The sequence below is a fragment of the Lepidochelys kempii genome, chromosome 3 (genome assembly GCF_965140265.1).
Source record: "Lepidochelys kempii isolate rLepKem1 chromosome 3, rLepKem1.hap2, whole genome shotgun sequence".
Lineage (NCBI taxonomy): Eukaryota > Metazoa > Chordata > Testudines > Cheloniidae > Lepidochelys > Lepidochelys kempii.
Genome location: NC_133258.1, coordinates 206,884,155 through 206,911,924, shown reverse-complemented (window position 1 = coordinate 206,911,924; position 27,770 = coordinate 206,884,155). Strand labels below are relative to the sequence as shown.

At 46.8% G+C, this 27,770-nt stretch overlaps 1 protein-coding gene across 2 annotated transcripts; it reads left to right on the top strand.

The window, feature by feature from the left end:
• Positions 1 to 851: 851 nt before the first annotated feature.
• On the top strand, positions 852 to 19,249 carry MALL (mal, T cell differentiation protein like). Of its 2 annotated transcripts, XM_073335329.1 has the most exons (4): positions 852 to 997; positions 15,904 to 16,071; positions 17,772 to 17,909; positions 18,734 to 19,249. In XM_073335329.1, exons 1-4 carry the CDS (start codon positions 890 to 892, stop codon positions 18,794 to 18,796), a joined length of 477 nt encoding a protein of 158 aa, XP_073191430.1. In that variant the 5' UTR covers positions 852 to 889; the 3' UTR covers positions 18,797 to 19,249. The 2 variants fall into 2 exon arrangements, with proteins under 2 accessions (XP_073191430.1, XP_073191431.1); XM_073335330.1 differs by lacking the exon at positions 17,772 to 17,909.
• Positions 19,250 to 27,770: the final 8,521 nt, after the last annotated feature.

Here is a 27,770-nt window from a genome sequence, read left to right as displayed (position 1 = left end):
GTACAAACTATTTTACCTTTATTGCTGCCACCAAGCGTCTAACAAATATATAACAGGGAAAGAGCCCGCTTGGAAACGTCTTTCCCCCCAGAATCCTCCCAAACCCTACACCCCCTTTCCTGGGGAAGGTTTGATAAAAATCCTCACCAATTTGCATAGGTGAGCACAGACCCAAACCCTTGGATCTTAAGAACAATGAAAAAGCAATCAGGTTCTTAAAAGAAGAATTTTAATTAAAGAAAAGGTAAAAGAATCACCTCTGTAAAATCAGGATGGTAAGTACCTTACAGGGTAATCAGATTCTAAACATAGAGAATCCCTCTAGGCAAAACCTTAAGTTACAAAAAAACACAAAAACAGGATTATATATTCAATTCAGTACAGCTTATTTTATCAGCCATTTAAACAAAACAGAATCTAACGCATATCTAACTAGATTACTTACTAAGTTCTAAGACTCCATTCCTTTTCTGTTCCCGGCAAAAGCATCACACAGACAGAGAGAACCTTTGTCCCCCCCCCTTGAAAGTATCTTGTCTCCTCATTGGTCATTTTGGTCAGGTGTCAGCAGGGTTATCCTAACTTCTTAACCTTTTACAGGTGAAAGGGTTTTTCCTCTGGCCAGGAGAGATTTTAAAGGTGTTTACCCTTCCCTTTATATTTATGACAACTTGCCTCACCTGAGCCCTTTGTTTAATTAGCCAAAGAGTAACTGATGATTCTTTTGGCTGCAAGGAGTGGAATGACCTGCCAGGCTGGAACTGGTTTTACTGATTACAACCAGATGGGCGTGTCAGTGGCTAGTACTTTAAGCGGTGCATGCCAATGGTGTTGTACAGATAACCAAGGATAGTGGAGCAGACCCTCTACCTGTCTAAGCAGAGAAGAGATGGCGTCAAAAGATCCCCCTCTACCTGTTACCTACACAGAACCTGACATGCCATCTGGAGCAAAAATATTTAGAATCGTGCCATATGCTTTTATCCTACCAGAGCTAGTAAGTATACTGAAAGTTTTGGTTTGTTTGATTGATTGATTGCTATGGCAAAAACTAAAAGCTATTTCAAATTGGTGTGTGTGTGTGTGTGTGGTGGTGGCCGGGGAGAGCGTCCAGAACTAGCACAAAAAACAGCTATGATAAGAAGAAAACTATGTGGGGGGAAAGTTTACTTCTGCAGCTACTTACATTAAAAATCATAGGGTCTCTGTCAGGGCTTGAGTCAACCAAAATAATGTAAAGCACTGAAATCAGCTTGTCATCCTTCCATGGTGTAGAAGTTGTTTTATCTTTTTATTAAGTCAGATCTTGGAAGTTAAAGAAGCGTCTGTCATTTTCTTCTCCAGGGCTGTATTTCTCTGGCTTTATTGAAGTTTTCTGGGGGATCAAAGGTTGTAGTCATGCAGTCGGCTTTTGTCATACGCAAGCAATGGCAGATTTTCTTAATATTCCTGAGTACAGAGTCCTGGACATGCATTCCAGTATCTAGTCAGATTATGGCAATTGATGTACTTTGATATACAATACATTATTAAGGTCTGTTCATAGTCATTACATCGATAACATAGAGCCTGCACCACCCACCCAAACAATTATTTGGCATTTGTTAATTGCAACTTCATATTCAGACAGCCATAGGAAAAGATAAGCTGACATTTCCATTAGAAACTTCAGCATTTTGTCTTTATCATTGGCTTTGTGCTGAAACTGAGTGCTGACTATGGTACCATGAACACAACACTGATAAAATAGCATGTCAAGGAGTGATACTCAGCTCCTGAGCCATTGATGGCTAAATTAGCGATCCGCGTAACCCAAAAGAGCCACAGCAGTGTGAATTCATTTTCATTTACTATAGTGTTATATATTCATATTTAAACAGTATGAGAGGGAAAATAGTGTGTGTATATATATATATAAAAATATAATTCTTATAGCACAATGACTGACCAAGTTATCAACTTGTGTTATCAACTACAATTGGTTAATAATATAGTAAAGGCATCCTGATTGGTTAATTACTTAGACTGGTTAATAATTAAATTGGTGTTTTAATATTATGTGCTGCAAAGAGCTGCAGGAAACACATTAATGAGCTACTTTCAGCTCGCGAACCTCAGTCTGAGCATTGATGAGGTAAATCATGAAATGCCTTTCATTGTAGCATGTGTTACCTTTCATTTTAAGTACTTTTTTGTCTCAACAGAGGCAGTGGTATGCTTCTTTAGTATGAACTAGTGACTTTGGACACCTTTAAAATAATTTTAAAGGACCTGAATTGCCTAAAATTTGCAAGTACCGTATATCGTTGGGAGTGGCTAGCTAAGATTTATCCCTTGATTGGATCCCATTTCATGGAGATGAGAGGACGGTATCTCTAGACGAAGAATGTTCTTCCGCCAGTGCTCTGTAGACACAATAGCTGTCGTCTCTGAAGTTCTTAAATCTCACGTTATGTATTGTATACCTATTTAGGAGGTATTCTCCTTTTGAGACACAGGAAGAGAGAAGCTAAAGTCCCAACCCATCATACATTCTTACTGTTCATTGGTACAATGTATAAGGCCTGATATTCCACTCACCCTGCTATAGATCAGGATAGTGTTTAAGGCCTCCAGCTCACCTAGCTTGACCTCTTGTATCTCACAGGTCACCACTACCACCCAGCCCCTGCCCACTCATCCCAACAGCTGAAATGAGACCAAAGTATGACAGCTCACAGGACACTAGATGGTAAGACAAGCAGAGAACAGGAGGGACTCAGGTGCACCAGTGCAGGGGCAGAGAAATGCTTAAGTGAGATGATCCTGGCAAGTGACCCACACTCCATGCTGTAAAGGAAGGGCAAAAACCTCCAAGGTCACTGCCAATCTGACCTGGGGAAAATTCCTTCCCGACCTCACGTATGGTGATCACTTAGACACTGAGCACGTGAGCAAGAACCAACCAGCTAAGCACCTGAGAGCAAGAATGCGCAGTGCCACCTGAGAGCCGTAGCCTTCCCCCTCTTGGGTCCCATCTCCAGCTGTGGCCAACTCCGATTCTTCAGAGGAAAGAGAGAGGAAAAAAAACCCTCCCAGAATACACTAGGGGGGAAAAATCCCTTCCTGACCCCTGCTGATGGCTAGATGAAACCTTGAAGCATGAGCTTTTAGGAACCTAAGACATAAACCAGAAGTGAGTGACCTTGGCTGAAGTCAATGAGTTCACGTCTCCTCTCTCAACAATTTTAAACTGATGTTGCTCCCACTGACTTCAGTGTGAGCTCTGAACTGGGCCTAGTGGGGTTGAACTGGTGTGTGAAGAATACCCAGTAACAGATGCATAATATTAGAGGGTATTATGCATTATGTAGGATAAAAGGAGCATACATGGACACATCACAATGATTGCTTTTGAGCTGCTATAAGACGGTCATTTTGCCACGTCAAAACTTCCTACTACAGAACTGCTACTTCACATGTGTCAAGCATTAACTGGGGGACCAGATCAATGCTTATAGCTAAGGTTGCCTACCATTTTCCACTATAAGACTCTGTTCCGTTGTTACTTTTCCAAACCATTTGGGCTGAGGTTTTCCCACACTTGGTGTCTGCCTCAGGCTGATATTTTTATGGGAACGTTTTAGCGAAAAGAATTCTGCCCTTCCCAAGAACTAGGTTAGTGAAAAATATGTGGTTTTGCCCATATTTAAAAAAAAAAAAAGCGTACAGCGATTTCACTGGGAAGCTCCAGCCACTCCGTGCTTTGCAGCAGGGACTTGAAACATGGTGGGGGAACCACGCTGGTGTCTGGGATGTGTCAATTGCCATCCCTATGAAAATCTGCCAGAACTGGCCCAGATTATGAGCCCCTGTGAATTGCAATTCATAAAGGCTTGTTATAGTTGGAGAGCTAAATTCTTCAAAGCTTCCGTTGGCCCTGAGTATAGGGTTGCTAGTTTTGGTTGGATGTATTCCTGGAGGTTTCATCACATGACAATCTTTAATGAAAGATTAGTTTTTAATTCCTGGAGATGCAATCCTGGAGGGTTGGCAACCCTAACTGAACATGTTCCATCCCCCTCCCAGCATCTATGTGTGATGACTGAGCATGTTCCATCATAGGAATGTAGGAGCTGAGCCGGACTTTCCGTACAAATGCTCCTCCTGGCAGCTGGAGGCGGCTGTGGCCCCAGGCACTGGAACTGAGAGCAGGGAGACAGCCCTGCTGGGCTCTCAGTGCCCCCTGCTGGATACGGGGCCCTGGGGAAGAGGAGGACGAGGTGTCTAGCTGGGAGGGGAGCTAGGAAAGCAGTGATAGGAGCAGACATGTGGGGACAGAATGGCAGCAGGAGCCAGGGGTGGGAGCGGATATGAGCGGGGGGGCAGGGCTCGGGAAAGAGAGAGACGGGAGCCGGAGTGTGGGCTGGGGCATTGGGGATAGAAGCCGAGTTGGAATGGGGGTAGAAGCTCAGGGGAGAGGTGCAGGAGCAGAAGGGGATGAAGAAGACCGGATTTTGGAGGGGCAGAGGGGCTAGGAGCTTGGAGGGATTGATGTAGAGACGGGGATAGGGGCTGAAGGGTTTCTCAACTGTGGGTCACAACCTCCAATTGGGTCACCAGAATGTTTCCAAGAGTCACATGAGGGCTCCTGCAGCTCTGGTCCTGTGTGGCAGGCTGGGCTCAGCGCCCCTGCTCCAATCACTACAAGCTTGGGGGTCGTCATGATGACAGAGGGGCCAGCCGGGCCAAATCTGAGTGAGTGGCACTGCGACCCCATGCTCCAGGATGCAATGTCTCTCCTACAAATTCAGGGCATGGGGCCAAACCCATGCAGTGCTGAGACCCTGGAGGTTGCAATGCCTGGATTGGACAGCTGAGCTCAGCCATCCCTTCAGGACCAGAACCACGGGAGCCACTGCAGCAGAGAGAGTGGGATGGACTCTGCAACTCCTGTCTCCCCCCGGGGAGAGAACCCAAACCCCCAGCGTCTTCATACCCAGGGGCAGGACCCAACCCTCACGCCCCCCTGGCCTATGTACTGGGTGGCGGCAGGCCAGTAGCATTTACAAATAGTTCCCACGCCCTCAAAGGTTGAGAGCCCCTGCAGCGAAGCACACCCCCCTCCATTAGACCTCAAGCTCGTGGTGCTCTTGCTGCCCAGGGTCGCACACGGAACGCTGGCATGGCCTAACCTTGGAGGGCTTGGCGCTGCGACCGTCACGTTCTTGTGACCTCGCGCTGGGTGGCTGAGTCCGTAATGTTACACTGCCGGGCCAGGGGAGTTATTTAGTTGCTGCTCCAAAACCACAGAGAAAGCAAAACACAGCAATCCGTGAGGGTAAAACGGTTGAGTCGTAGCGGAAAGTGCTGGCAGACCTAGCAGTCTGGGCACTGCTCTGCCTTAAGACCTCTTGTTGTGCCTAGATATTGCAGGGCTGTCTCGATAACACGGGATGTTACAGGCCTCGTCCGGTTTTCAAGCTAGGGTGCCTAGAGTTGGGCACCTAAAGGTCTGTTTACACTACAGCTGGGCGCAAGCCTCCCTGCCCGGGTCGACAAATGTGCACTACCGTCGCTCGATCTAGTGAGCTAAAAATAGCTGTGTGGGCACATTTGGGCCTGGGCGGTGGCTTGGGCTAGCCGCCCACGCTCAGAGTCAGTGGGTTGGGCAGGCGCGGGCTCGGGCGGCTCATCTCAGCTGCCCGCCTGCGTTGCAACAGCCATGCTGCTATTTTTAGCATGCTCGATCAAGTGGAGCTAGCGCGAGTCTGTCTACCCAGTGTTGATGTACCCTAAGGCCCTGATCCAGCTCCTGCTGGAGTCTTTCCGTGGCCACCAATGGGAGCTGGCTCAGGCCCTAAATGTATAATGACATGCACACAAAAAAAGAACATTAAGGCTGCAAACCAAGGCTCCAGAAGTTGGAAATGCCAGAATTAAGGTTGTCTGTGCAGTTTGGCCCCCATGTGTGTATTCATGATAGTCTGTAATTACATGATCTCATGCTGGGTTTTTTTCCAGAGGACCCTGTCTCATGCAGTACACAGGCTGGGCGGAGCTCATGAGCAGCTAGTCAATATTTTGTTTTATCCTCATTGTCCCCATGAACACAGGGAAATGGAAAGCGTCGGGACACCATAACGCTAGGCGATACCAGCTCTGCCTATATTTTAGGCAGCAACATACCCATTTTAAGCAACAGAGTGCTGCTTTAGGTGATTATTGATTGTTTCATTTAGTCTCCCTACTCCATCCCATTCAGATTGAACCATCTGTAGAAAATGGACATTACCGTTCAAAGCCAGGACATGTGGTGGAGACAGGGTGTCTTTATGTCATGTTGCCATAGACAGAAGGAGCAGGTAGGCTGGGTCATTGTGCCCCAGGGTGACAGGTGACCTGGGCCTAATCCTGAAGAAAGTGAAGACTTTCCAGAGAGGTCTCGCAAATGAAACACCCCAGTTTAACTTAGTTTTGGGGGGATTAGTATATGTTGGGAGAGTGCTGCAACCCTGACTCCTATGGACGTGGGTCTCAGATCCCCAAACATCCATTGGGCTAACATGAGGAGCAGGGACCTGTGCCAGCAGGCCAGAGCAGACGGGGTGACTGTGACCATGTGCTCACGACCAGGCTGGTTAACTGTGTGATGCCCTTTGGGTATCCACCGTTCAGCCCAGCTGCTTTGTCAGAGCAACCCTGTCCGTGTCTCATGGCGTGACTCTGCTGGACGGACAGCAAGGGCCTCTTAGTGCGTGTCCCCCCTGCAGGTGAGTGTCCGGGCTGGGTGAGCCCGGGTGGGAGGTGCCCACGTGACTCTAACAGCTGGAGTGGTAATGGCGCTTGCCTTCAGGGGGCTTGGTGCAGTTACCAGCACCATCGCATACTGCGGTACCCAAGCGCTCACAGTGGCAGGGCTGGTGACCATGCAGTGCAAACTCTAAGGAAGGGGATTGGTGGTGAGGGAAGAATTATTCACTTCCTCCTACTGCGGTGCCTGCTGGCTGATTGCAAAAGACTGGTAACCCCCTGTTGCATGCCTCTGGGACCTTTCATTTGAAGATCTCCGAGCACCGTAGGCACAAGTACCTGAGCCCGGAGGTACAATTGTGGTTAGATCCGTTTGAGAGCAGCACTGCTGTCACTGAGGTACAGGTGTGTTACCTGAGGGCAGACCTGAGAATACCTGGAGCTTGGCGGGCAGGCTTGGTTCCCTTTTGGGGCCAGCCGGGGATCCCTATGGGTTACAGCTCTATGGTGGCCTTAAAGGGCCATCCCCCACAGCCTGCACTCTGCCCTGAGCCATGGGCCAGGATTCCCAGGTACGGCAAGAGGGTGGTCTTCCAGGGACACGTCCTTCTAGGCTTTATGTTGTGTATCCATTTATTGTCATTATGTAAATTAGGCAATGATACTGCCAGATTTTATAACTTTTTTTCACGACGTCCCTTGACTGTGCTAGGGGTCACGACCCACAGTGTGAAACCCTGTACCTCAGCCGGACTCTCTTCTCTGTGATGTGCTTTCCCTTCCACAAGAGTCGGGCACATCTTTAGCACTACAGTTCAGAACAGGCTCCTGTAGTCACAGATCAGCTAATCGTAGCAAACGCACCGACTGTAGGATTTATTGGTATGAAATCCTGGACCGCCTGCCTGCAAGCCTCCTTCAAGTCAGTGGTACGCATGAGAACATTCCTGCCTTATGCACACCTCCCGGAAACGCCTTCCTTCACAGGAGGGTAATGATACAACAGGAAAGCAGTGGCGTAAAAAATCCGACTGGTTTTTGAAGGCACTGGGTGTGGGTTGAGAAACATATGCTTTATGAAGACCTGGCATCAATAATAATCTTGCCCTGCACTTCTAGAGCATCTTCGAACCACAGCACGAAGCATTTGTAATATGCTGGGGAGGCAGGGAAGTGTGGCTAACCCCACTGTACAGATGGGGAACTGAGGTACAGAGAGATTAAGTGATGTGCCCAATGTCACACAGATAGACTGTGTCTGTGGCAGGGCTGAGAATTGAACCCACATTTGACTCCCAGCCCTGTGCTTCTACCCACTAGACATCCACCTTTGCTTAGAAATAGAAGGTATAAGCTAGGGCCCACTCACCCTCGTAAACAACTACTAGGGGTACAGCAAACAGATAAGCTGCTGAGGCAGAGAAAGTCTGTGCGTGAGCCGGGGGGTTTCTTTCTGCATGGAAACGAGGAAGGCTACAGAGGTGTGCAGCGCCGGCATGCTTCCATTCTGGGGAAGAAGGCGGAAGGACTCTGCTAGCGGCTGGAGTTGCTGAGAGACAGCAGCAGGGTTGGATAAAGCGTGTAGGGGAGCACTGAAAGGAAGAGAGGGGACAGGTTGAGACCATGGAGTGTGTGTTTCACCTCGCATGACATCTTGGCAACTGTGCCCCTTTTTGTACACTCTGAATCCCAGCAGGGGACCTGTGGGAGCTACAGGTGTTCGCAACTCTGATCATAGGGCTGGGATATGAGACTCTGTGGCTGGGGGGCAAATAAATGGAGGAATCTCTAGGGCTCTGCCCGGGATATGGGCAGCCCACAACCCCTGGGAAAAACCGAAAATCTCTTTTCTAAGGAGAAGATTGACTATTTTAAACTCTCAGGGTCTAGGCTGACAGCTGCGAACGGAGGGTCTGAAAGTTCCTATCTCCGCTGGCTTTACGGTACAATCTTTGGAAAGTTTTTTCTAAAGGTTTCAGAGTAACAGCCGTGTTAGTCTGTATTCGCAAAAAGAAAAGGAGGACTTGTGGCACCTTAGAGACTAACCAATTTATTTGAGCATGAGCTTTCGTGAGCTACAGCTCACTTCAGATGAAGTGCCACAAGTCCTCCTTTTCTTTTTTCTAAAGGTTATCTGTATCTGTCTGTCAGCAATGCTGACCATGCCCCTGTAACTCTGCAGGTGCAAATCCTCTCCAAACCACACCACCAATGGCTGAAACGTGGCCTGCCCAAGATCCAAATGTGCAGAAGCAGTATGTTGGGACAGCACTGGAATGGAAGGAAATCAAAGTCGGATCCCAGAAACACGACACCTGCAACGTTTCCTGTCCCACATCACCCTTGTCCTAATGAAAGTCTCAAATGATCAGGGTTCCTTTGAGGTCAATATAAGGCTTTTCATGCCATAAATCTATAGTTTCAGTGAGCTACTGGATTTCTGAATTTAATGATTTTTAAAGGTGAAATGGATTTCTTTCTCATCCTGAAAAACCTGTCTGATCGCTCATGGGGGCGGGTCAGTGCCTCTCTTCAGGTTGCTTCTGGCTTTGTTGCTAGAAATGGAAGGAGAGCCCTGAATAAACTGAAACTAACGTAACAGCGGTGGAGGGGTGGTGGTGAAAAGTTCAAAGTCAGATTTTTCTTGGCACTACTTTTTATAGCTCAGGGTGGGTCTGGGAACACCTTTGCGAAGTATGTATTGCATTTACATCGTTGATCTGAGCGGCTTTGCTAGAAGCAAACATTCAAAGAGGGAGAGAGCTGGCAATGTTCTTGTTTACACCATTATCCCGCCAACACTGCCTGGAGCATTACCTGTGAAATGCTTGTATTACAAGACAAAGGATGGAATCCTGGCTCTATTGAAATAAATGGCAAACCCCCCCATGGCCTTCAGCAGGGCCAGGTATCACCTGCCGGATGAATAATTTGGGCCTGATCCTGATGTCCCTGCTTTGTGTAAATCAGGAGTAGCTATTGAAGTCAACGGGAGTTACAGTGATGCAGAAATCCAAATCAGATGCGTTGTTTTTCTTAAGAATATAAGAATGGCCATACTGGGTCAGACCAAAAGTCTGTCTAACCCAGCATTCTGTCTTCCAACAGTGGCCAATGTTCATTGTTCATTTCAGCCTCTCTGTTCTTTTCACTTGTTTCCCAGGCTTCTTGCATTCGTGTCCAGGCACCTAAGATAATTAGCTGATTGCCCTACTTTCTCAGTATGAATCTTCTTGCCTAAGCTCTGTGTGGCTCTGAGAGGGGAAATAGAAATAATAGAAATATCATCTGTGGGGACATCTGCAGGGTACAGTACAGATCCATAACTATTGCCATGGGAACTGGTAGGCCTGAAGATTTGGAGGTCTCGGTTCCAATGAAAATGTCACTTCTGTGGCTTCTAGAGACAAGGTGGGTGTGGTAACCTCTTCTAGTGGACCAACTTCTGTTGGTGAGAGACAAGCTTTCGAGCTCACAGAGCTCTTCTTCGGGTTGGGAAAGATACTCCCAGGATCATAGCTCAATTCAAGATGAAGTACCTTTCCCAGACCCGAAGAAGAACTCTGTGTAGTTCTAAAGCTTGTCTCTATCACCAGCAGAAGTTGGTCCAATAAAAGCTATTGTCTCCCCCACCTTGACTCTCTACTATCCTGGGACTGGGGCACGGCTACAATTACTCTGCATACGAGTTCTGTGGCTTGTCCAATGACTGATATTTTCCATCTGCCATCAGGTTTCCTGGCTATCCAGGTGGTTCTGCTGGTATCTCCCATAGGCTCCCCCTTCCAGGTGTTTGGTCTTAGAAATTCTGGTTGCTTTGCTGAATAATCTAATACTCCTGATTCACTTAGAGGAGTTGGATACAGGGCTCCTTGTAATTGCTTTAAATTAATTGTCCAGAGAGCTCCCTCTGAACCCCATTACATTGTGCTGTTCCCTCTGCTGCCTTCTGCAGTACAAGGCCTGTTGAATCACATCAAATTCTAACCACCCTTTCTTGTCCAAAACCCTCATCTGTGACCTGTGTATTCTTCTCTCACTTGTGACCTATTTCATCCTGGTTGATTGACTTCAGAGTCACATCTGACATATGCCCGGCTTCATCACTGCCTTCCTGCTTCCATGGGTTCGGCTGATTTTTCAGGCCATAGTTCACCTTATTTCTATTGGTCTTTTACTGGTAGCAGAACGTTTCCAAAAATCAGGTCTGTTCTTTGTCTTTAAACACTGGCTCGGATAAGGGGAGCAGAAGCAGCAGGTGACCTGAGAGTTATGGCGAACACGGGACAAAGGAACTGGGTGCACACCGTGGTAACCAGTCCTGGTGGTACCACCATCTGTTTCACACCTGGCCATTTTCTTCTGTTTTCCCAAAAGAATGATGACTTGGGAAGCACCCAGGCAGGCACACCCTCCTTAAGCACATGCAGTACAATGAGAGCTGTGCTGATGCTCACCTGTTTTTCGGTTTGATCAGAAATTGAAGATTCGCACCAAGTCCACTGGAAGGTTTGCTAGGGTTTTGTGAGCATTTCAAGTGAACCTAAGCCAGCTCAGGGGGTTCCTTTCAATGTGATCCCACCATGGTGAATGGAGTTTTGACTTGGGTTTTGTTTTGATCGCCATTGTGGACTGAAAACAAAGAAATGCTCCCCTGAGCCTCTGTGAAGTGTAACTGCGAGTTTCACAAGGCTATAAGACTCTCCACTCCAAAGTCAATGGGAATCTTTCCATTGACTACAACAGGCCTTGGATCAGTCTCTCATTGGTTTTGCATCAGATAAGGAGATCTAGATCTCTCACACCTCTTTGATGCTGGTGTAACTCTCCTGGCTCTGGTGGAGATACTCCTAAATGTTATATGTAATTGTGAGCTTGTTAGAGACTGTATTCCTGGCGATTTGGGTAAGTCAAAGGACGCTTCCTGATGGAAGTAAAGACAATGGGTGGGGGGGTCACTAATGCTGAAACAATGCCAGTAACAAGTCTTTTGATGTATCTTGCTTTCTCTGTGGCTTTTGTGCAGTACTATAACTCAGCTCAATACTTCCCCAGCCCCTGTAATGAAATATTACAGACAACACCACCAAAAGGGATGTCACAAGAACGTGACAGTCGCAAAGCCAAGCCCTCCAAAGTTAGGCAATGCCAGTGTTCCGTGTGCGACCCTGGACAGCAAGAGAACAATGAGCTTGAGGAATAATGGAGGGGGGGGCGTGCTTAGCTACAGAGGCTCTGAACTCCCGGGAAGAGGTCCACAGATTGACGTGACCTGGTTCAAAGGCCTTAGCAAACACAGGGCTTGAAAGAAAATTAATAGTTCTTGGATGGACTCTCTCCACCTAGATCAGGGCTGACAGGCATGAGCCTGTGACCAGAAGAAACAGCCAGTGCAGGAGGATTTGGAGTATATTAGACCTCCGAGGGTCTCCATGTGGACGGTGGGTGACACCTGGTGAGCTTGGGTTGATGGCAGATTATTATTTCTTTTCTTACATTTAATTCTATCCTTCACATAACAGAATGCCCATTCTGCAGCCTGTACAAGGGAAGGCCAACACATATGCATGGTAACCACCTCCCACTTTGATGCTGTTCTTGAGCCTTTATCCTAGACCTTTACCTTTAGTAAAGAACCCAGTGTGCTTAGATTCAGTCCTTTTCCCTCCTTTTCCATCTGAAAGTTCCAGACTAATTAAGGTCTAGGATCTCTTGGCAGCCAGAATTCATAAATCAACCCGTAGACTCATTAATATACTCATCAGAGGTCTATAGAGCAAGTCTTACTCCATTCAGTTGGGCATTCCTGAAAGTTGAATGCAAATAAACTGTGAAGTGACTGATTTGCTCTCCGCTGAAAAATGGAACTTGAGTCTGTTGAGCTGGGTGCGGCAGTGGGTGAGGTGGGGTGGAGATCCGAGTGGGAGGGCACAGGAGAAGTGGGTGTGGAAGAAAGAGAGTGGACAGGAGGGAGAGTGTGTTAGGGAAGCAATAAGATATGATGGGCGCAGCATTTCTGAGCAGTTAGTCAGTGCCTCGGGGTGGACTGTGCAGCACAAAGATGAAGGTCAAGTGGTTTCAACTGCTTGAAAAGTGCAATTATCCCCTCTAAATTGCCTGTCACGGCTAATAAATAAATAAATGGTCCCACCTCTGCTGCCTTTGCATAGCAGAGTGTGACGCCCTCGCGGGCCAGGATTAGAACAATGTTAGAGCTATTTCACAATGGCAGCATTCTTCTCCTCCCCAGAGGGAATGCTGGAAGGCCATTCTCTCTCCACGATGGGTGCCGACCACAGGAATAAAAGACCACATCCTGGGAGAGGCACTCATGAGCACTGCACCCTCCTTGCATCCAGCGTGAGCCCCGTCTGGCTTTCAGTGGGAGCCTTTCCATTAACTTCCACGGGTGCTGGATGGGCCCCTGACATTTGTGACTTTCGATTGTAGTGACAGGGATGGAAGTCAGGAGCACAGCTGGCTTTGAAAGGGAGGTTGAATACCCTGCAGCATGGGCGGCACGTGACTTGTCCATTTGGGGAGGTTGCACATGCCCAGACCATGGCCCCGCCGCTAGGTCTGCCCCTGCTCCAGCCCCACTTGTCTCCCACTGCTCATGCCTCTTCGCCCCCTCCCACAGACCCCCCACCCACCGGCTGGGCAGCTGAGCCTACCGGCTGCTCACCCCTCGCTCGGTGCCTCTTCCCGCCCTCCCGCGAGGCTCCCATGCAGGCAGAGCAGGGACGGGAAGGGGAAGAGCAGCGCAGACGGGGCCACAGCTGGGGTACCCACCCTTTTGGCGGCAGTGCACTCCAAAGGCAGCGAGCCAGCTGTCTGGGGAGGCTTAGCCGCCCCGGCCTTATTCCCACCACCTGCGCTCTGCGGGTAGAAGAAATGACAGCTGAGGGAGTGAACTGGAGCCCTGTGGGTGTGAATAATGTTTCCTACACAGCGTTGTCTGTTCTTGACTATTCCTGTGGCTCAGTTTGGCAGAAGAGTGACGTGATCTCAGCAGCGCTGGCCCTCAAGGCCACATAGCCAGAGCTGTCGGTAGGATAGTGATGTTAGGGGGGATAGCATTGCCCAGCATGCTACAGAGTCCCATTGCACCGTCAGGTGAGGATAAGGACTAAGAAGGGACAAACTCATGACCCTATGGAACAGACCTGTGTGAAAATGCAGAAAGGTTTTGCCCATTTTCATAGCCCTCCACCTTTCCTCCCATCTCCAAATTGGCATTTGCAAGAAATTTCACAAGACTCCAGTTTGTAGAGCCTTCTTTTGCAGCAAAAACGATTCCTCTTGAAAATGGCCTGGTTTAGCAGAATACGTCACATAACTGGAAACAACACTGAATTCCCCTCATGTTCAAATGTCATTGCCATGTCTCTAAACCATATTCTAGCCTTTGCTATGCTGTACAGCTTCTTGGATCCCCGTCCTCATCACTGTGAGCTCCATGGAGCCCAGACTATCTCCTTGTTCTGTCTTTGTCCAGTGCCTAGCACAACGGGGGTGTCACAGAGTCCCCGGGCGATGCTCTGGAACTGCTCCCTACGAAGCCAGGCAGGACTCTGGGGAAGTCTCCTTTCTGTGAGCAGACTGTCTGCAGGACACACAGCTCACCCGGCTTCCACCTTCCTGGGTCTGACCTCGGAGCATTCAGCCTCCTCTGCCTCTCCGTGCGCTTCCCACAGCATGTCCGCCCAGGCGGGGTCCTGGGGAAGCCAGCAGGTCCTGCATCCCAACTCTGCAGTCAGACGGGACTCTCAGCCAGCCAGTAAAACAGAAGGTTTATTAGACGACAGGAACATGGTCTAAAACAGAGCTTGTAGGTGCAGAGAACAGGACCCCTCAGCTGGGTCCATTTTGGGGGGCAGTGAGCCAGACAACCACGTCTGCACTTCACTCCACGTCCCCAGCCAGCCCCCAACTGAAACTCTCTCCAGCCCCTCCTCCTCTGGGCTTTGTCCCTTTCCCGGGCCAGGAGGTCACCTGATTCCTTTGTTCTCCAATCCTTCAGCTCTCACCTTGCAGGGGGGAAGGGCCAGGCCATCAGTTGCCAGGAAACAGGGTGTCGGGCATTCTCTGTGTCCAGACCCCTGCACACACCTGCCCTCTAGGGCTCTGCAGTGATCATACATCCTTATCCCACCACCAAGATACTTAAGAACTGCCTAGGGGAAACTGAGGCACCCCCACAATATTCAGAGGAAACATTAAGAACAGTCCCGCTTTGTCACAGGGGGTCTGGGCTGTGACTAGGGCTTTTAACCACTACCATAATACAAATAATAAATTGCAATAATGGAGTAGATAAGCACTTTCCAGTCCGGCATTAAGTATTATGACTAATGTACTCTGAACTTTAGAGGTAGAGGCCAACCAGATCTAGCTTTCAAGAAACGAGGCATGCTGGTCAAGTTTTTAAAATATGAATATCTAACAACAGGCTTCTACGTCCATATTGAGCCACCTAAAAAAGTGATCTGCTCTTCCAACGTACATAGCTCCCAGCAGCAACCTTCGAAATCCCTGACAAAACTGCTACTGACTTCCATGGGAGCAAGATCCAGCCTTGGATGTGATTGAAGGCCTGCAGTACATTGCGTTTATCTCCCTTCATCTATTGCCCCTTCACTGAATCAGAGAGAGGTCTGCAAATCTCAGGATCTAACTTTGCATAGCAGGAGAGTGGAATTACCATTTGTACTTTGGTATGAATTTCATCCACGTTTCTACATGGCATTTGCTTCCTTCCCCCTTAATAAAATTCTTCTCCACAGCCTCTTACCGGGATATACTGGCTGCATGATATCAGCCAGGAAAAGTAGCATAGGAAGGAACCTTTGCAAGTTTTTGCTCTGTATTATATGCCAGTGCCCGGTATTTTGTGACTCTCTTCCAATTCCTCCTTTTGCTCAGCAGGCATTCTAGAACTTCTACTGTTGATAAATTGACTTGCATAAATTCACTTGATCAATTCCTTGCATTCATATTGTGAGTTTGGCAAACGATAATGAGTGCAGAGCTGGTGGGCCTGGTGTATTGTCTCTTAATATTGAGACAACCAAGCTAGGGATGATGAGAAATGCAATGTATGAACAAGAGCAAAACTGACTCTCTCAATTGGGTTCATTGGGCTTCTTGTTTTTTTCTTTTTTTTGGCAGATATTTGGATGCTGGGTCTGGATCCTCGTAGCTGCCACCACAGTGTATTTCCCTATGCTGCAGGGATGGGTTATGTACGTCTCACTGAGTTCATTTTTCTTCTCCCTGATGTTCCTGTTGTGTTACCTGTTTGGATTTCACAGAAACAGTAACTCATGGAAAGTAGTGGTAAGAACACACTCCCTTATTCCGGGTGTTGCTGCTGGTGGTGGCTCTTCTCATTCCTGTGACTGCCTTTCAGCTTCAGGTCTCCCCTCTCAAGCAGAAAGTTGACTTCAGAATGGACTTTCCATGTATTCTGCACTTTCTAATCTTTTCACACAAAAGGGCCGGCAGATGGAATCATCCCAGGTCATTCTGCAATGTTCTTCTGACATTTCTTCTAACATTGCATGTGAAACTGATGCAATTCAACTAGAATACAGAAAATAAGGTAGATCCAGGGCCACCTGAATCCTCTGTTTGATTCAAACCTCTTGGTACTTCCTTCGTAGCTAAAAAAACAGTTGGTTAATAACAGGGTGTGAGGCGCCCTGGTGTACTTAAGGCTACAAAAGAGTTTTCATTATAATCTACTTTCATATGTTCATAGCTTATCATTTGGGCTGAAATGGGGTGATTTTTTTTTTTTTTTGAGTTTGAAGAAAATCTCTTTAGTCATTAAGTTTTGGGAGAGGGAAAGGAGAAAAGAAAATAACACAAAAGCTCTAGCCGGGTCCTTTTGAGCAGGGCTAGAGCAAAAGCAGCTGAAGACAGTGGTGTGAAAAGACTGTGGGTCTGAAATGCTACCGTGGTGATAATAGAGCAATAGCCTGGACACTCTGATTTCAGAGCCTTTGCAAATTCTAAGCTGCTGCTTAAAAGAAAATTTCAGTTTCCCACTGTTGCAAAAATGAGCCATCCCAATGTAACGTGACGGGCAAGTGCTCTGTTAAGCCAGTCTCGCAAAAAAACTCCCTCTGTGCCCAAACAAGAGCAGCAGAAACGGTAGGAACTTGCAATGCTCCATCTATTCTGCTTACCTCAAGTTGGACATGCAGAATCTACACTTACAGCAGCAAGCCCTCAACTACATTGAACATACGCAGCATTTTCCATTCTTGTTTCCTGCTAGATAATGTATTGCCTTTAAAACATTGAACTCAAGGGGAAAGTTGGTGTTGGGATTAAGGCACGAGATCAGGAGATCTGGGTTCAATTCTTCTCTCTGCTGTAGACTTCCTTGGTGACCTGGTGTATGTCTCTCTGCTCCCCATCTGTCAATTGGTTTAATAATATTTCCCTGCCAGACAGGAATGTTATGAGCGTAATTTCATTGTCTGAGAGTGTGTAGAGATGGTGTAGGGCTTATAAGCAGATGTATAGTAAATATATACAATAAAATATACAAGTGAGTTAATGATGCTGTTGAACCTTAACTTGGGCCTGTCTTCTCTTTTTGTGATTATTAACTGTGCAAACTTAACGTGCCATTAATATACTGTTTTGCTTCAATTAATAGTGTAGCATCATGGACTGCAAGCCTGGGGAGACACTTTCATTCTAAACCAACTCTTAAGTTGCTTGTGACTTGCAAAATCTTTCCTCTTGAGCATGACTGTCACATGCCTGGTCCCAACCCAAAGAAGATTTAGTTGTTGTGGAACATTTTGAGAAAAATTGTTCCAGATGTTTTTGAGTCATGCAGGCATCATCCTTTCCCACTTTTGTAGAACTGAAAAACAGACATTGGACAGCTGAAGGGCCAGAGCTATGCTGTTGAGCTTATATAAAGTACAGCTGTTATATAAGTGATGAGGAGGTACCTGCACTGTGAATATGTATTTCAACATCACAAACCTTCCTCTTCTGTCTCTCTTGTTTTGCAGGATAGTCTGTATCATGGGGCCACTGCAATTTTCTATATGAGCGCTGCAGTCTTACAGGCTAATGCAACAATCCGCTCTGAGACTGAAGTGCTTGCACAATATAGTCCTCGTTACTATCAAATCAATGTTGCTGCCTCAGTAAGTTGAATGCTTAGAGTATTGATTAGCCACCGTTTCTTGTAGGCACCTCTTTCCTGTATAATTTCCATGGGAAAGTTTCAATGTTGCTGAAACTTTTTCAGTTTTTTTTTTTTTGTTGTTGTTGGAAAAAATCAAAGCAAAATATTTCAGGTCAGGTAGGTCATCCCAAATTGAAACAGTTTGGCTTGTCAAACTGAATTGAACCACTTAGTGTCATGTCAGAGTGACATTTAATCTGAGTCTGTCTGAGCTGTCATGGTGCTTGATGGGAGTTGTAGTTGGGAGCCTCATGCCCTTATTCGCCCCGCTGGGCTCCCTGGCCAGACTATATCTCCCATGATGCACCGCGGTCTCCCCTTTGGCCGAACAGCAGTGGTGTATCATAGGATCCTAGGCCACAGTTTACCATGGAAAATGTCATCTAGCCATTGGAAAGTGTGGGCACAAAGCATCTGAACTACAACTCCCATGAGGCACTGTGGCTGTTCAGGAGGATACAAAACAAAAATGTTTCAACATTTCTGAATTGAAATTTTTTGTAACTTGTAGGTCCATGGAAAATTCTGATATTTTGCCTTTTCCTCACAATTGGGGACGGGAAAGACAGAAAATTCTGATTTTCAGTCAACTCTGCTCTGGAGCTGTCCCATGGTTTGGGTTTGAGATTTTATTCATTAATAGATTGGCACGATCATTTTAAGGACATAAATCTATTGAAAAAAGAACATTGGAGGGATCACTAAGGACATAGATTAAAATAAGGCTGAAATCGGTAGAGTAATTTAATTGCCTAGTAATGTTGTTTCTATTTTTCCTTTCAGTTCTTTGCTTTTATCACTGCTCTGCTGTATATTTTACATGCCTTCAGCATCTACTACCACTGAAGACTGCTGTCAAGGAGAGAAACAGGGTGACAGAGACACACAGCAGTGACACCTGGACTTTGTATACCTAAAACAATGGTTTAATTGGATTAAGAACATAATTCAGTATAAATATAGGTCATTTGGAGCCTGGCTCTGCCCCATTTTAATTTTAAAAGATACTTCTATAAATCTATATTGAAATCTTAAGTTTTATACCATATTGTGTATTTTCTGTCTGAAAACAGTATAGTTTGGGGAAAAGCTTGTCAATATTCTGTGTAGGGCGACTTGAACCTCTTCTCTTTCCCACGTATCACATCTCCACTTTTGGTCGTGTCCAAAGGCTCTCTGGCTGGATGGTCACATATGCCTGTGGTAGGGGTTACATGAACTAACTTATTGGAAAATATAAAGGTCTCTTTGTTTTCTTATGACAGCTGCTTTGTTGTGTATTGTTTTTAGTTAAGTTTTTCTGTCATTCCGGTCTGATTAGAACTACAGTTCCTCTGAGCAAGTTCACACCTCTCCTGCCGCTTGTGTAGTGAAACGCCCCTCACCTCCGTGACTAGCTGGCCCTGTGTCCAGCACCTGCTCCATGTTCTGAAATCCATCCTTGGGCAGAGGGCCAGCACCAGGGCTATACAGCACTTCAGTCCCATTTACACCTATGCAGTGAAGTCCTGGCCCCACCGACATCAGTGGCCCCACTGACATCACTGGGAGCTCGGCCAAGACTTCACCGTATGGTCAGAAAGCAACGTGAGAGTCTTGTTTTATGAAGCTGTAATTTTCCATCCAGAGGTGTCAGCAAGTGTTCCCTTCTCAGCAATTTGCCCTAACAGGAAACCACAGTACCCAAAGGAAATAACTGTCAGGGGAAGGAAATAAGTCAGGTGGCAATTCCCTACCTTTCAGGGGGTCGTGAGACTACATTAATTATTGTTCCTAGGTGCTTTGAGATCCTCAGAGGAAAGGCACTGGAATGGCGTGCGCGTATTAATGACTGGGATTATTAATAAGCAATTGCACAAGCAGACACTTGTGCTACCTGTAGGCGTGTGCGTGTCACTATTGTGGGATGAAATCTACATGCATGGCTAAGCACTTTACTTGCTGGTGGGAGATTCTGTTCTGCAAGTTGCATGGGAACAGCAGCAAATCCCATAATGCAGTTACCCTAGGAGTTAGAGCTATGTCAACACTGCAGTTAGACCACCTGCAGCTCGTCCGTGACTTGAGCTTGCATGGGTTTGGCTAAGGGGCTGTGTAGACGAAAGGGCTTGGGCTGGTGCCCAGGCTCTGGGACCTTGTGAGGTGGGAGGTAGCCAGAAGCTCAGGCTGCAGCCCAAGTCTGAAAGTCTGCACTGCAATGAAACAGCCCAGCAGCTGAGCCCTGTGAGCCGGAGTCAGTTGGCACAAGCCAGCTGCGGGTTTTTAATTGCAGTGTAGACAGACCATTAGTCATAGTGGGCCAGCTGCTCCATGGAGAAGACATGAACAGCGCCCTTGTCCCTCTACACAGCAGCCAGGCATAACTGCATTTCCTGGGATCCCTGGGGCTGTGCCTATGGAGCACAACAGACCTCCATAAATGGTCCCTGCTGAGGGAAGGATGGCAGGGAACGTGGGTTCCTCGATACATAGATTCCAAGGCCAGCAGTGACCTGTGTTTATTATCTAGTATGACCCCCTGAATAACACAGGCATGGAACGTCCTCCAAATAACTCCCAGAGTCGATCTTTTAGAAAAACAGCCACTCTGAATTGAAAAACTGTCCGTGATGGAGAATCCACCACGACCCTGGGCAAGTCGTTCCAATGGTTAATTAGTCACTGTTGCAAATTTACACCTTTTTTTCCAGTCTGAATTTCTCTAGCTTCAGTTTCTGGCCACAGTATCTTGTTAGCCCTTTTATTTGCTAGTTTGAAGAGCCCATCATCAAATATTTGTTCCCCACATAGGTATGTATAGACTGTGACCAAGTCTCTCCTCACCTTTCTCTTTGTTCAGCTAAGTAGATGGAGCTCCTCACGTCTCTCACTATCAGGCAGGTTTTCCAATCCTTTATCATTCTTGTGGTTCTTCTCTGACCCCTCCCTCTCCAATTGACCAACAGCCTTCTTAACTCCCGGTTCTAGCTGCACCTTTCTCTGACATTGCTCAGGGAGGCCGGCTTTCTACAAGGCTCTCTCCTTATAGGAAATCTCCCCTGACACAGGTGGTATTCGGTCTGCCCCATAATAATATGAGCTGGTAAAGCTCCATGACTCACGCGAGAAGCTTCAGCTCACTCCAGGTGCTCCTATTTTGAGAGCTTCTATTTGAAGGACACAAGAAGCTGAAGCCAAATCCTGCATGTGTTATTCAGGCAAAATCGCCACTGAAGGCAAGGCGGGGGCTTTGCCTGAGCTGTCGCTAAGGACTGAACACAGACTCCCATTGACATTACTGGGCCCTGGCTCAGGGCCGTAAATACAGAACTGTCGTACCCAAATGGACCTCAGTAACAGGAGGACCTGTGGAGGTACAAAGGCACAGTACACATTCAAGGGGGTCCCGACACATGCTCCCTGCTGATTCCCTTTGTTGTGGGGCAGCCAAGGGGTGAAGTGGAGCTGCCCTGCAATGCCCTGCTGTGCGGGTGTGGTGGATGGAGTCAGGGGCTGCCCGTGTGCTGGGGAGCAGAGAGATGGAATCAGCAACCGCACCCTAGCAAGGCCTGATGTCATCCCTTGCACGTGTTCTTAGCAGACAAAACAGGGGCAGTAATGGGAAGCGTGCACATCAGAGTGACCCCCAAGGCCCCTCAACAGCCACCTCAGCCGGGATCGGAGCCACAGCCTCAGTGAGTGTACCCGGAAGTCAATGGAACGAGCCTGGGTCATGCCAGCTGAGAAGCTGGCCCCAGGTCTTGAGAATGGAAAGACATTAAACCCACTGGCTGTTGCTGCCCCTCTGCAAAGCTACCGTGGCAATCGTCACCTGTGCCCCAAGGCCTTGGGGGTAGCTCTGAACCCCATTCCTGACCCCAGGGCCTTGTGGGTAGCTATAATCCCTCTTCCATCCCAAGGCCTTATGGGTAGCTGTGATCCTCTAGCCCCAACTCATAGCCTTATAGGTAGCTGTGATCCTCCCAACCTGCCCTAAGGCCTTGTGGGTAACTGTGATTCCTGCATCCCCAACTTGCCCCAGGGCCTTGTGGGTAACTCTGCACACCCTTTGATGGTTCTCGAACTGAGAGTCACCTTCTTACCGCCTGCCTCTAGTGAGATGGAGCCTCGCCTGTGGCAGCTGGGTGTCAAGTCCCTGGCACCACCAGCCTGTCAGCCACTGAAGCCTGCTCCTCTGGGCTATGCCAGCCCTGGCTTACCCTTGCAGGTCAACAAGAGGTGCACCTGAGTCCCCTTGGAGCATGCCCCTGTGATAGCCAGCTCCTGATACTGCCTACTCACAGGTAATCCCAGATCCTCTGCCCCCAAAGGTACTGTGTGCCCTCGTTTTATCTTAAACCACGGCTCCTGTAAAATCACACTGCCCTTGTAATAAAACAAGAGGTTTAGTTAAGAAAGACTAGAGAGTCAGCTAAACACAAGAGAGAGTGGTGGAAGTAAATGCTTACACCACAAAACAAAATAATAAAATGTGAATGATGGCCTAGGTTGATTGCTAGTTCCCTTTCCTATCTAATAAAGTTGTTTCCCCCTCAAAGTTCAGTCTGTCGCAGAAGTGCCTGGTTTTAAAGGAACAGTGAACCCCCAAAAGGAAGATTGCTATTTAATAAAGGTTTTCTTCCCCCCCTCACAGTTCAGTCTGTTGCAGAGCTGACTGGCTTTAAAGGCACCAAGGTGAAAACACAAGATGTCTCCTCAATGAATGGCTACAGACGGCCACACCCACTCTGTGGCACATGGAACAGGCTATTTTCTTTAGTCAGAGACAGGGCGATCCCATCTGCTGTAACAGTCCGCATGCCTTTTTTACCCACAAATGGTTTCACTTGTTTTGAATTGTAGGGGGACCTGCCATGTTGTAATCCTGTTCCCACACTGCCCACGGCAAGCCAATTGTGCAGCATGGTTAGAAACACTGTTCAGATCAGTTTAGGTGCAGAGCCAAACAGAGGGGTTTTGGGGGTGTGTGACTGCATTATTTAGTAGAATCAGAAGCTCAACACAGCTGTCACAGTCGTGTTGGGGCCTTTGTAATATTCTAGCCGGGTCTAGTTGACAAGAGTGAATAGAGGCCAAACCACCTCCAACGCGATCTAGCTACAGACTAGGCTGTACTTCTCGCTAGCTCTCCGTTGGTGTTTGAGCTGAAATTTCAGTTCATTGTGTTGGTATCTTGGTATCCTTCCCAGCATTGGGCTGGGGATTAATTCGGTCAGCCCCTTTTCTGTAGTATACATTTAAAATAAATAATCACACACTTGCTGTGATCATTTTATAATCCATGAAAGCTTGCAACAGGCAAAAATTTTGTTGGTTACTAAGCTACCAAGAGTGATGGGTGAAGTCAGAATATCTGCACTACAGCGTGGGAAGCCAAGATCAACACTGCACTGGTCACTTACAGCAAGGTTTGGCCATCTCAACAGCTGAAGCTAAACTGAAACAAGCCCCTCTTAAACTGAAATCCCAGTGTTCACAGAGGGTTTGACGATCAATTTAAAAACAGATTTTTAAGTGAAACTGGGGCAGCTTTCCCATGCAGACAAAGCCTTAGGCCTGCTGGAGTGTATAGGCTAAGTCACAATCTAGTGCTAGAAGTTTAAAATGTGTACTAAGATAACATGTTGGATCACTGTGGAAAGAATGGCTGCACGGAACTAAACTGATTCACCAGCTAGCAATTCATATTTGCTGTACCATAAAGTCTGATAAACTTCAGATTGGCAGCTCGCACTTCTCCGAGTCTCGTGATTCCTCTGAGAGATGATAGCTTGCTCAGCTAAAGCTCACTGCTTATCCTAAAGCTGCTCCAAAATGTCTCCCAGACGTTTGGAAGGGCTGAAGGATGTTTGAAAGAATTTGCAGGCCAAGAAGACTTAATTAATATTTAACTAGTGCTGTGGAATTTATATAAATCCTGCTAGATTATGTTTGTGTATTATAATAATCGAGCTGTGATTTTCTACAGAAATTCCAACCAGTCATCCTAAGCACATTATAAATCAATGCAGCTGCAGAATTAGCCTACATGAGCTACAAAGGTAATGTGTATACACTAAAGATCTGGCCCAAAGGCAGATATTGAGCAGTGAATATCTTTCACTCTTGGTGAATACTGTGCTTACAGTACATCCATCTGGCCATGGACAAAACCAGTATTAAGATGAAGACACATAAAATGGGGATAAAACAGAAAAGTGTGGAATGCATGTCAAGGTTCCTTCCCCCACTCTGAACTCTAGGATACAGATGTGGGGACCTGCATGAAAACCCCCTAAGCTTATTTTTACCATCCTAGGTTAAAACTTCCCCAAGGTACAAACTATTTTACCTTTTGTCCCTGGACTTTATTGCTGCCACCACCAAGCGGCTAACAAATATATAACAGGGAAAGAGCCTGCTTGGAAACGTCTTTCCCCCGAAAATCCTCCCAAACCCTACACCCCCTTTCCTGGGGAAGGCTTGATAAAAATCCTCACCAATTTGCATAGGTGAACACAGACCCAAACCCTTGGATCTTAAGAACGATGAAAAAGCAATCAGGTTCTTAAAAGAAGAATTTTAATGGAAGAAAAAGTAAAAGAATCACCTTTGTAAAATCAGGATGGTAAATGGTAAATACCTTACAGGGTAGTCAGATTCAAAACATAGAGAATCCCTCTAGGCAAAACCTTAAGTTACAAAAAGACACAAAACTGGGAATATACATTCCATTCAGGACAGCTTATTTTATCAGCCATTTAAACAAAACAGAATCTAACGCATATCTAGCTAGATTGCTTATTAACCCTTTACAGGAGTTCTGACCTGCATTCCTGCTCTGGTCCCGACAAAAGCAACACAGACCTAGAGAACCTTTGTTTCTTCCCCCCTCCCCCCAGCTTTGAAAGTTTCTTGTCTCCTCATTGGTCATTTTGGTCAGGTGCCAGCGAGGTTATGTTAGCTTCTTAACCCTTTACAGGTGCAAGGGTTTTTCCTCTGGCCAGGAGTGATTTAAAGGTGGTTACCCTTCCCTTTATATCTATGACAATGCATCATTGCCAACGCTCACAGGTTTATCATGAATCTCACGCAGTCCACTGTGTTCCTTGAAGCCCCAGCTCCTGGAGTTGGGTGAGTATGGGGGGAATCTCAGCTTTCCTTTCTTTTTTTTTTTATATAGTCAGTTTTAGCCTTCATGGCTTCAGAGAAAAGCTTGAAAACATGAATCCTAAAGGGTCAAAAACCAGAAGGCAAACAAAACCAACCATCCATGATCTTTCAGACAATCTCATGATTTTGTGGGCCTGACATGATTCGTTTTAACTCTTGGGGTTGGAAATATTGGGACCCCTACAGCTCTGAACCCAGTGTTCTGGCTCAGCTGTAGTTTTGGTAATTAATATTCAGCCTAGCCATATTCTTCCCATAGTCTCAGTGGGATATTGTATTGTCGATGCTAAAAATGAGTCTCCAATCCTGTAAACACTTTCACATGTGACCAACTTGATTCATCCCATGGAACTACTCACATGGGTAGTAATATTTTTCACTTGCATACGTGTTTGCAGGATCAGAAGCCTTAGACTTCCACCTCCCCCTCAGGACATAGACAGGGTCCACAGCCCTGAGCAGAGTGAAGGCACATGCTAAATATTAACGTCATCATTCTCCACTCACTATTTTAGGCTCTGATCCTGCAACGATCTCTGTGTGAGTGGACCCTTGAGTCCCATTGACTTCGCTGGGGTGCAGCGGTCTGCCTACATAGAATTCATTGTGTTGTGGGGCACTGCAGGGTGAGTCATCAGCAACCAGATCTGAACCTGGACACTCTGGATCCACATGCAAGAGTCTCTACTGCCTGAGTCATCAACTGTTACGTGGAACCCGATCCCAACGAGAGGGGGAGAGAGCCCCACACTGAGCAGGTTACAATTAGAGCTGACCAGAGGATGACAAGTCCCTCTTGCAGGCTTCACACTTTTGTTTCACATTGGAACCTTACAGATATAGCTGTAACCTACCTCCCAGATGGGTTGAAAGCCTGACTTAATTGTTTCTAAAGTTCTTTGCGGTCACTGGGTGGGAGGCAGTAGATAATGCGAATTATTATTATTAATTTCTCACTTGTTATGGGGTAAAGACCTAAAGCACTATCTGATCAAATGTGAGTTTGACATCAGTCTAAGCAATAAATGGATTGATGGTTGGTCTGCTTAGAACAGACTGTTGACTGGCAGATAAAGAGAAGGCTATTTATTGCCTCTCAGCACAGGGAGTACCTGTAATATGTGTTTTAAGCAATTTTGCCCATTTAGGGCCTGATGCAAAGCCCATTAAAGTCCATGGGAGTCTTTCCATTGGCTTCAGTGGGCTTTGGATCAGGCTCTTAACCTAGTGGATAAACACAAATAAACATTTTCAGCTGATTTATCTTGTTTCCTGCTGGCAAGTTGGATCCCAGTCTGCAAAGTCTTTCTACTGGGCAGATCAAACATAGGATAATGTGGATGTGGGACTGAGACAGCTGCATGGTGCAGTTATTCTTTTCGCCACTTGATGGACCCATTACTATGCTGTTTGTTACTCATCTGAGCTTAAGGGCACAGAAAAGCTGGATGCCTTGGTTTTTACCCAAATTCCTTTACAGATTCTTCAGCCAAGACTTAAAGGGCCAGAATTTCAGTGGGGGTGAATCAGCTTAGCTTGACTGAAATCAATGGGACAGATCCACAGCTGGTGTAAATTTCCCAAGCTGTGTTGAAGTCAATAGGATGGATCGTCAGTTGGTGTAAATCAGCTGGCATTAGCTCCATTGACCTCAAGGCAGCTACACCTCTTCACACCTCCTGAGGGTCTGGCCCCACGTGTTCTTACATTGTAGAACTGATCCTGCCTTTGATCACTCTTGGCCTTTGCTCTTAGATATGGGCCCCCTTTACATCTCTCTGCCAGTATAAAGGGGCCTTAATGTGTATATGTAATTTGCATCCAGTCTAAGTCCCATTTACAAAGAACAATGTAGAGGAGATTTAAGGCAAAGGAGAATCAGGTCCCTCTATGTTCAGCTGTAAAAGGTAATGAATGAAGCATACTTCATGCTAAATCCATTTCTCTTAAGAGATGTGCAGTAAATATTGCACTCTTAATCACAATAGGCAATCCTGCATTTTTTTCTTTACTTAAATTGTATGTGTCAGTCTTCAGTTGAATCTTAACTAGTTGTAGGGGATCTAATTTGTCCTCCAAACTCAATAATTAGATTGCAAGTTTTTTGTTCTGTGTCTGCAGTGGGGTTCCTAGGTGCTATGCTAACTCAAATAATAAATAATAATGTGGCAACAAGTCTGTATAGTGTAGCCTGTCAGTCACACAGCGTTAAATTAGCTGCAGCTTGCTTTGGAGAGCTGGAGTCCGAGTTTTTGCAGTTGTCTGCGGTCATCACAAATCAGGATGCGGTTTCCTGGCTGCCACATTGTAGAAGCCAGGGAACCTCTGCAGGGGGCCAGCACTGAAACCTACTTGTGGAGGAATAGAGCCCATAAATAGAAAAACTGGACCTGTTCCCTTAGCAGAATGAACCTGCCCAAGCCTGTAAACTCAGGGAAGGGGGGAAACGTAAAGCACCAGAAAGCATCCAGCCTTGCTCCCAACCTGTCCTCTCCCCAGCTGGAGAGATCTGAAGCTGGGGAGTCTGGGCCTGGGGGTGGGTGGAACCTTAGAAGTGGCTGACCACTGCAAGGGTCCTGCCAAACAGGAAACTGTCACACAAACGTGCCCTGCCATACCCCATGTCAAATGTCTCTTACCTTTAAAAATATACTCTTGCGGCTATTGC